This window comes from Bactrocera tryoni, chromosome 5 (assembly GCF_016617805.1).
Source record: "Bactrocera tryoni isolate S06 chromosome 5, CSIRO_BtryS06_freeze2, whole genome shotgun sequence".
Taxonomy (NCBI): domain Eukaryota; kingdom Metazoa; phylum Arthropoda; class Insecta; order Diptera; family Tephritidae; genus Bactrocera; species Bactrocera tryoni.
Window position 1 is genome coordinate 22,988,087 of NC_052503.1, and position 10,383 is coordinate 22,998,469.

At 38.6% G+C, this 10,383-nt stretch overlaps 1 protein-coding gene across 1 annotated transcript; it reads right to left on the reverse strand.

The window, feature by feature from the left end:
• Positions 1-507: 507 nt before the first annotated feature.
• LOC120778978 (homeotic protein labial) lies at positions 508-10,167 on the reverse strand. The gene is made up of 3 exons (XM_040111070.1): positions 8,995-10,167; positions 1,797-2,037; positions 508-1,621 (listed from the first exon to the last, which is right to left on the reverse strand). The coding sequence occupies exons 1-3, from the start codon at positions 9,900-9,902 to the stop codon at positions 1,232-1,234; spliced, it is 1,539 nt and encodes a 512-aa protein (XP_039967004.1). The 5' UTR covers positions 9,903-10,167; the 3' UTR covers positions 508-1,231.
• Between the last annotated feature and the right edge of the window lie 216 nt (positions 10,168-10,383).

Here is a 10,383-nt window from a genome sequence, read left to right on the forward strand (position 1 = left end):
CATTATCAATCCATTATAACCGACTATTTGAAGCTCGTGATCTCGCCGACATTTGGTTTCAAGAAGACGGCAACGTTTCCCACACATCGGATCAATCAATGGATTTATTGAGAGAATACTTAGGTGGGCAGATAATTTTGGGACGGTCGATTGGCCACTGAGATCGTATGATATCACATCGTTAGATTTTTTCTATGGGGTATGTAAAGTCTAAGGTCTATGTGGATAATCCAGCTTCGTTTCAGGCCTTGCCAAAGAATGTTGTTTTGAATGATAATAAACATTCCACATTAAATTTGAAGTTTCCATGTTTTTTCTTTAAACAAGTTTGGTAACCTCGAAGTGGATCGCCAGACACATTAATTTATCATTTATTAGAGTATCCTTTAATTAATGAGTGCGCTAGTTCGGGAAATGTTTTCAACTCTCTTGAGACTAAAAAATTCAATTCATCTGGATCAGAAAGAAATCCAAAACTTCATTGAACATTTTTTGTGTTATATTTCAAGTTGTTTTATAGTAAAATTCTCTACAATTACATAATTACAATTACAATTACAATACCATATACACTTAGCTATTTACAAAATACATCTCGAATTGCCTTCAATAAATACTATAATTTGTCGTATCACACAATGCAATTTGTTGCTAACGAGAGTCCCTTCGTGCTGCCGCCGAACGAAATCAACAGGAGGCGACAAACACACATACGCGTTCATTTTGAGATACCACTACTCCATTTCTTTTCCAAAATATTGGATTGTGAGCCTTTATCGAGCAGGCGCATACGTCCTCACATCCCACCTCTCACTTAAACACACTCGTGTATCCCGCACACGGTCGCATCCTGGCGCAATCGGACTAATTACAAAGCAAACAGAAAGGCAACGCCAAGCCTCATTGTACGTCCACCAGCAATGCAATTGGCGACGGATGCAATAACAGCAGCAGCAACAATGACAGCTTCCTCGACAAATGAGTACACGCTATCCGCACAACAACAACGCGCGACTAGCCGACGACATTGCTACATTGCTGCAAGTTCGTTGGCCGACGCAAGTGTTTGACTAGAATTATAATTACGAGCGGCATGACTGATGCCGGAGTCAGTGCTCGGGCGATGGCTGGTGGCAGTGCTGCTGCTGTCGTGCGTACCGTTAGCTGGATATTTGGCGTAATGAACCGGATCGTGTATGCCTTTTGGCAGAATTATCGCCGCGGTCAGCAACTAACTGCTGTTGTTTGCACTCTGTTGTTGTTGTTGCTGCTGTTGCTGTTGTTGTTTGGCACGTTCCTTCGCCTCCTGTTGTGCCTTCTTGGAGCGTTTCCACTTCATGCGTCTATTTTGGAACCAGATTTTCACCTGCGTCTCGGAGAGCATGAGGCCACTGGCCACTTCGAAACGCTTCGGGCGGGACAAATATTTGTTTTGCTTGAATTGCTTTTCGAGTTCGAGCAGCTGTTGCGATGTGAATGCGGTGCGTGGGCGACGTGTCTTCCCCAGTATGGCGTGATGCGGATAGGCGGCCAGTTCGGGTATGCGATGGTGCAGCATGCCGGCACGAGCCAGAAATTCGAATTGAAGGTGCGAAGGCATGAATGTGTGACCCATGGATAACTGCAAAGAGGGAGGAGGATAAAAAGGGTGGTTCGTTAGTTAATGCATTTGGTATATTGACATCTATATTTGCGGATGATTATGAGCGAGTATCAAAGATTTTCGTAGTGAAAAATATTTTTAAAAAAATTATAAAATCTTTCTTTAAAGATTTTTTCTTAAAAACTGAACTCACCGGTATCGGTTTGCCTGTTGGATCCAGTGGACGATGAAACGCCGAACCACCTTGTGCCAGCAATTGGTAAGGATGTCCGCCAGCGTAGAGCGGAAAGTCTTGCGGTCTAATGGGACTATGCGGCGGTATTGGCTTCTTAAATTCATCATGGAAATCCATTGGCATGCCTATATGGTGTTGATCTTCGCAGCCGGGACTTATGGGCGGACTAGATCGGTGTGAAGATGTGGGAGATTCGGATCTGGAAGGAAAAGAAAAGAAAAGCAAAAAAGTTAATAACTTTAAAAAGCATACATATAAGCTTTAATAAAATTGTTTCCTAAACAGTATTCCTGGGGAATTCTTACTAAAGATTTGCTGTAGAAAATATAACATGGTTCAATCGACGGTAACTGACCCAACTGAACTAAATTTGACTATTTTATAGATGCTTCTGGTAAAAGTATATCATATCCATTTTTAGTTATTTTTAAAGTATGCTCAATACTCAGTGAAGACCTATCAGTGTAATGTGCATGTTATAATTTTCGTTAATACTACTTCATTCCTAGTTCCCATAGAAGAAAAGTTCGGTCGAGAAATGAAATCTGATGAAGAAAACTAAATACAGTTTTCATTCTGCTTGCTGAAATTCTTTGAGTTTTCGAAAGACAAAAACAATTATTCGGCATAAATCAACAAAAACTCTACATACAGTCTATAAAAGGCACTCCCTCTCATTTTCTGGAAGTCATTCTTCCTAAGCTCTGTTATAATCTACTTTATGCTACTTTTATGGAAGGTTAGCAAGCCAAATACTGTTAAAAGCGAATGGTTATGGTCCAAAGTTCCCAATTACTTGAAAGGGTTCAGAGAGAAATATATATTTTGTATGTCCAAATCGATCAATTTGTTTTCTTTTTATTCTTGGTTAGAGATGTATTCGTTAACGATATACCGGATCTACCAACAGGGGTGGCCTGACTTTGACAGCTCGTGATGAATTTGAAATTATATTATTATTACGCAAAACCTCCGAAAAAGTTCCAAAAATCAGCTTCTCAAGTGTGGCTCATTTCTGGTTTCATGTCACTATTGAGGTGTGTCAAATCCTTTTATGGTTTAGAAAACTCAACTCCATCGGCTCAAATTGAGGCCTCTCCAGGCCTTTTTTTCGAAATGAGAAAGCGAGCGTTATAACATATTGACCAACTTTTTTTCCGGAATTTGAAGAAATCGGCACGCACAATCTCTATTTCCAACACGAACGTGCGCCATTTTATGTGTTCACTCTTAACATAGATACATTGCGTGCAAAGTTTAGCGACTCGTTAATTTCGAAAAATGGTCCAAATGGTCAAATGGAAGCTAAGATCAAGCGATTCAACGCCTCTAGATTATTTTTGCTCGATGTATGTTAAATCAAAGGTTTACGCCTATTAGCCAGCCTCGGGGAGCTTGAAGACAACATTCAGCGCAAAAAAACTGATATTCCAACCAAAATGAAGCACCGGGTCATCGAATTAGCTTGAACGGAGTCATAGTGGCAATTTGGACGTCATTTTGCTCAAATCATAAATGGCAGAAAATGCTTGACAAAAAAGAGCCCGTTTTTACCGAATTTCAGTCTTTTGTTCATTCTAACACCACGTCGTTTTTGTTGTTGGACCCTATGATGGTGCGTTCTAAGAACCTTCACAACTATGTAGATAGACTCATATATTTCGGATATACTACTTATAGCACATATAAGTTTTATTAACATGAAATCTATTATTTTTTCAATACAGAGCCTTAGTAATCTATATCTCGCCTTGCATAAATGTGATTGTGTTACGCTACATGCCGTAAGAAAGACCAGAATTCGTACTAAATAGACTTCTCATACAGTTTTGTGATTGCTTGACCCATTTTTGTTTGAGCACAAATGAATGGAGGATGGAGTCATGTGTACACGTTCACGCAAATGAGGAAAGTTCTCTGAGCGCCAACATTTGGAAGTGGCCAGAAACGATTCTTTCACATTTGGCTCAAGCAGCTCACGACTTCTGGTCTTAGACCAAGTATCCTCTGGGTACCCAAAAAACATCCGCTTGAAGGCGAGCTAAAGTGAGAAGACGAACCATCCCTCTCCAGGGTGGTGCGCTGGGTTTGGGACCAGTCCAATAAAAAAGGTACCGCATTGAAAAGGAAATAAAAGCTTCGGATGAGAGGATATTAGCACAAATGAACATCATCAAATATAGTATTTTGTAGTTTTTCTTCAATAGAGGCGAAACCACAAGCCAGACGGCGAAAATATGAACCTCAATGAATGAGTATCTGGTGAGTTAACGAAAAAAATGGACAGAATTTTCATCTGTGAATCGCAACAAAATCGATTTATTGTTGAAGTGGATGAATATTTCTGATAAAATGATCTGACGGTCTTCTTAGAATTGCGGTGACCCGGCGCAAATGGTGGCCAAGCCAGACTTGTCCGCCAGCAAGGTTTTGCTATGTGTTTGGTGGGATTAGTAGGGCATAATCCACTTTAAGCCGATCCCATATGCCACATCTCTTAATTCAAAACTGTACTGTCAATATCAATTCGTCCTTCAGACGCTTAGAAGCGGCCAGCTTTGACCAATAGACTGTATGTGGAACTGTAGTGAATCAACAAAACGCCAGCAATGTCTCGCCAAAACATACGTATAATTTGTTTGGGGTTTTTTCATCCAACTAACAGTCCAAACCTGGTACCAAGTAAAAACTTACTGTTTCTGTCTATGGTTAATGAATTTGCTATTGAAAAATTCGTCTCTAGAAAACTTGTGAAAATCGATTAACCCAGTTTTTTGTCAATAAGGGCGAAGATTTTTATGAGAGTGGGACTATGAAACTACATTCAAATTGGCAGCAAGCATCGAACTAAACGGAGCATATGTAAATATGTATATCAGATCACTTAAACTATGGTCAATAAAACTTTAAATTTAGTGCAAAAATAATGGAATTCATTTTACTAAACCTTATAGATACAGGTTCTGTTGTAACCTCGATTTTTTTTTATTTCCGTTTAATAATAATAAGATTATTATTTATTTTAGCAATACTTCCGCAATAATAAGTAGCCGCTGTCCAACTTCGTCATACCAATTATCTAAACTGAAAAGTAAACAGCCGATTTCTCACGCTACTTTACGGAAGCATTTTACTCTTTCGCACAACTCTCGAAATTGCCAAATTGTGACCTCGATCCGCTTAAAATGATTGACATTAAAAATAAATTAAATAAGCGCATCTAAATTCGACGTCAAAATATGAGAAATCAAAATTTCCTTGTTACTTATAATTGCTAGGGTGGTCCTAAAAAGCATTAAAATTTAATTAAATAAAAGCATCTAATTTCGACTTCAAAATATGAGCAATCAAAGCAAAGGAAAATGTAGTTTTATATTATATGTCCTTGTTATTTATTATTGCTAGGGTGGTACTTAAAGTTTTCAAAACGGCGAAGAATTTATAAAGTGGTATTTTGTGTTAATTCGGCGTAAAAATTTGAGCAATCAAAGCAAATGAAAGTGTAATTATCTACATATATTCTTGTTATTAGGGTGATCCTAAAAGTTTTATAAACATCAAAAAATTTCATAAGTGATAGTTTGTGCTATTTTTTATCACAACAGTGAACATTGTGCATATACATATTTCGCCAAATTTGGAACTAAAAATTATAAAAAAAATTCGTTTTGTATGCGTTAAGTCCACCCCTAATGTGCATATAAATGCTAACAAAATACATATAAAATTGTATTAACAATTATGTAACGTAAACACAACCTTAATATCGCCATGTATACATAAATGTTTGTATATAACACCTATAAATAAGTACCTTATTTATATATAGTACAGATAACAATTAGTTGAAAGCTTATTGCCGGTTAAATAACAAGTTATTGTGCAGTGTAAGCGATGTTAAAGTAATTTTCAATTGCTGAATTAGTTTTGTCAATATTTTGCGCCGCTGCCAATGAGCAGACGGACACTCGAGTGTTATGTCAGTTATTTGAGCCATTAACCCACTTGGCATTTAATAGCCGATATCAAGTTGAAATATTGGTAATTAGCAGTAATAGTATTATAAACAATTTTTAATAAAAAAAATTGTGGAGTGCTGAGTGAAGCATCTTATTTTGTAATTTATACTTTACGCAAGTATATTGTTTCTATTATTTTTATCTTTTCGTTTCCTTATTAAATGGCGGTAGAAAAATTCCATTGCAAATGACTTTTCGAGTATAACTCGCATAACTTTTGTTTAATGATCTTCAATTAACCGCTAATGTAGTGCTCTTTAAAATTAAATCGTCTTATCAATTATTCAACTAGTATTAAATTATGATGAATAAACATTACACTTGAAACTGACCGGAAAAAGTTAGAACTAAACAAATGAGTTTTGCTTTTGACAAGCTGTGTGGATTTCTCTGTGGTTTTCTCAATATATTATTGCAATACTACCAAAATCAGTAATTTACTCAAAAAACGGGTTTGACAATGTCACCCTATCTATGTATATCTCTCCACTGTTTTTGGATTTATTGTAAATGCGAAGGTTTGTCGAGCGATTTGTGCCGTTAAGAAAACGAACAACGAATTTGCTTGACATTTTTTATTTTCAATCGAATCACATCTGCGAAAACGTTGAAAATGTTCCAGAAGTGCTTTCAAGAGCCTACTATATTACTAACACAAGTATTTCAGTGACACAAAAGACTCAGTGAAGATCGTGAAGTCATTGAAAACTTGTCTCACACGAGTCATCTAAAAAGTTAGCAAAGGATATCGACATCTCTTTCGGATCAACTCAACACATTTGGTTCATGTTTTGGGTATGAAGCGTGTAAAAGCTAAAATCATACTAAAATACCCAAAGGCACCGTCACATTAAAGTGACTGGACTTTCGGCCAAACAGGAAATGATGGTCAGCGTTCAGCCACCGTATCGCCAGTTTTAACTCTCAGTAATATTTCACCATTGGAGCGTATTGTGAAAGCGTTAGATTTTAGTGGAAAGATATTTGGTATAATTTTTGAGCCTGATGTTTGTAATTGGCTGTGGAATATATTATTGACGTGTTACTATTTCCAAAGTCGGGTTTTGAAAGGGTTTTAAGACTTTAAAAACTTAGAGAGTGTAAAGCAATCTTTTACTGAAGAAAAAACTGTAAATTTTCCATGTGTCTGCAGCAATAGTGAGCGTATTTGACAAAAGGAAGACAAAGTCATTTCTGTAAGCGCTTAAAATTAAATTTCTCTTCCATATACATACAAGGCCAATTTTCAAAAAAATTTACTTCATCCACTCTACGAAAAACAATTGACAAAGTCAAAGAATTTATTCACTGATTTCCTTTGTTTTGATGTTAAAGGGCATTCTAAGGGATATTACAAACAAGAAAAAAAATTGTTTCTACAGAATCAAAGCTGTAATACCCTTCCTAAACAAAAATTGTTCCACACAAGGACTTGATTTTGTGCGGTCAGTTTTCTATAGGGGTTCGATATCGGCGGTTTTGACAAATAAGCAAATTTTTGGGGAGAAAAGGACATATTGAAAACTTCAAATCGATATCTCAAAAACTGAGAGACTAGTTCACTTATATACAGACATAGGGACAGATAGACGGCAATGGTTACATCGCCTAATTAAATTCCCCGGGCAAATGATACTTCAAAAAAATGCATTTCGATAAGTTTTTAGACCTGCCCTTAATTACTATGCCAAATTTAAGCACGATATGTCAACCAGTATGTTTACCGCAGCTGCTTAAGTCAGTACACCTCAGTAGCGCATTGCTATTTTTACAATGGATAAAAATATAGAGCAAAGAATCGTTGCAAATGTTGGATGTTGATTCAGTTTTATTAAAAACCTGCACCGTGATTTAGGCGTGATTTCAGTGGTAAATAAAATCTCCAAAAGTGCAAAGTCTTACAAACTGAGGCTTAAACAGCATGATAGAAAGGAGGCTTCCAGACTCATCGAAACTGCTGGGCGAGAAATCCGGTTGAAACGCAAGTAGCCTGCCGACCTAGCAAGAGAACAGTAGCAGCAATGTATTTCTTTAACATTTAGCTTTTAAGTATTTCTCCTAATTAATGAGAATAGAAATCTTAGTAATTTATCTCTATCTAGTCCGTTCGAATGTTTTTCGTGGATATTTTTGGTATGAAAAGCGTTTTTTCTCGACTCGTCCCGATAAAGCTGATTCGTTTTCAAAAAGAGTATGATTGTGACCGAATTTTAAGCCAAACAGGCAATGTATTTACCAGATTTGGCTCCGTGTGCTGTTTTCTTGTTCCCCATACTGAAATTACCGCTCCGTGAAAACCCGTTTTCAGTCGACCGAAGAGATAAAACAAAATTCGCTGAACGAGCTGAAGGCTTCGAGGACTAGAAAAATAGTTGGCAAAAAATGTGTTACCTCTGGTGGGGAATACTTTGAAGGCGAGAAAAGAAATATTGATGAATAATTTTGCGTTTTATTTACAATTTCCGGGTATTTTTTGTCACAATGTTTCTCATAGGTCTCCGATGTTTCCTTCTAAGTGTTGCAAACTTCAATACAAACTCAACTCAAAACCTTACTCAGGGAATAAAAATCTTCCGATCTAATTTTTTTAATTGAAATATTATATTGCGTTTTTCCGACGCTCTAAACTTGTGTCGGTACTCTTTCAGCTTCAACTCGCATACAGGCTTTATTATATTTTCATTACTCGGAAGCATGTTCCGAACCATACCAATTTCCCAGAAGTCAGGGTTGAGGTCGAGGTATTCTTAAAAATTATGTGTCTGTAGTAGCTGACTAAATTCACATTGGATTTTAGATCTCATTAACATGCACACAAAAATTAACTCTGGAATCCACCATTTTTTAAATCAGGAATTTTAGGTTTAAATTGTACAGAGTATGAATTCTGATATTTTTGGGATAATTAGGTGATCACTACAAATGGTTTGAATAAGTGTTATAAGATTAATTAAGCTATCAAAATTTATCATGCTGTGTAATAGCTTATTTTTTGGACCAACGTCGGTTTTTGGAAAATCACAAATCAAATCTTTCACTTCACCTATTCACCTTCCCATCGAACGAGTAATCATATTTTGGCATTAAAAACAGTTCTACAAAATCATAAGCCCAAAAAAAGCGATCTTCGCACTCACCTCGACATGCCATCGGGACTCGGCGTACCGTACTCGCGCGACTCACGTATCCGCTGCAGCGCCTCCTGCTCGCTTATGCCGGCGGCAATCGCTTGATTCAGCTCGGCATTATCGCGCGCATAATGGAACGCCGCCAAACGATCCTCGGTCAGTGGCTTCTCGGCGCCCCGCTCCACTACCTCATCACTACTCTGCGTCTTAGCCAGCAGTGCATCAATGCAGAATGACTTCTTCGGCTGACTCTGTGTCGTTGCCGGCGTTGTAACAGGCGGTGAAGCGGAAGCGACGTTTTGTTGCGCCAACATTACATTACTCAGCGGCAAGCGCGGCATCGGATAGCAGCCGTTCACCAAAGCGGCATGACCGACGGGTAGCGCACCGGGCGCAAAAGTATCGTAGAGTCGTGGTGCGGCCAGTGTAGGCTGCTGTGGCGCGGACGGTGTTGCCAATGTCGGGAAGATGCGTTGATCGCGCAAACTATTCGCCACCGTTGTGGCTGTCATGGGCGGCAAGTGCGGCAGCGCGGGCATTGGTGCAACAATTAGTGGCAAGCCAGTGTTGCTGGTGGGAGGCAGGTGTAAGACGGCGTGATGACTGCCGTCCGGTTGAGGACTTGTATTGCTGGCGTAAGCACCGTTGGGCGGTGAATTTGTGGTGGAGCGCGGTGAGTGTGATGAGTGTGTGGGACTGGAATGTGCGGGTGAGCGCGGTGATAGCGTGGAGCTGGTGTTGTTGTCATTTTGATAATCACTGCGTTGTGGCGAGGCGGTTTGTTGTTGTTGTTGCTGCTGTTGCTGTGCGGCGGCAATGTGATTGAGGAAGTGTGAGATTTGCTGTTGTTGCTGCTGCTGTTGTTGATGTTGCTGCGCCTGCAACGTGGGCGGTTGCGACACTTGGGCGCTGGACATGTTTCAAAATTTTTTTCAAATGTTTTATTTTTTTTTGAACTTTTTTTTTTTAATTTTTTAAATTACTTTTTCAACTCACTAACACTTTAAAATAATTATACACTTTCAATAGCGTTTTTTCTCCCTTTGTAATATAACTGTTTTATTTATTTTTTGTCAATTAACTAAGTAATCGAGCAATTACTTGGATAACTTTCCGTAATTCACTTTGTATTTGTAAACAGTATGTCATTAAAGTTCGTTTATCGGCGTGCTTAAGACCATTTTAACGTTTAACCGTGGCGAGCGTACATTACCAACTGTGCGACAGCGTGCATCGCCCGCGAGTCATATACCTCGTTGCGATAATTGGACGTAATCAACTCGGCTGCTCGCTGTTAAGCAACCGCGATTGAGCCAACGCGCCACCAAACCAAAAGCAACGCAACGGTAGTCACACAAATGCGCTCTCTTTGCACTTACTCTCTCACGGTCGGCGCTC

Coding starts and splice junctions, on each gene's coding strand:
- LOC120778978 (XM_040111070.1), bottom strand. CDS start 9,902: ATGTCCAGCGCCCAAGTGTCGCAACCGCCCACGTTGCAGGCGCAGCAA. Junction 2,038..8,994: donor AGTCCCGATGGCATGTCGAG/GTGAGTGCGAAG, acceptor TTTTCCTTCCAG/ATCCGAATCTCCCACATCTT. Junction 1,622..1,796: donor CAACAGGCAAACCGATACCG/GTGAGTTCAGTT, acceptor CCCTCTTTGCAG/TTATCCATGGGTCACACATT.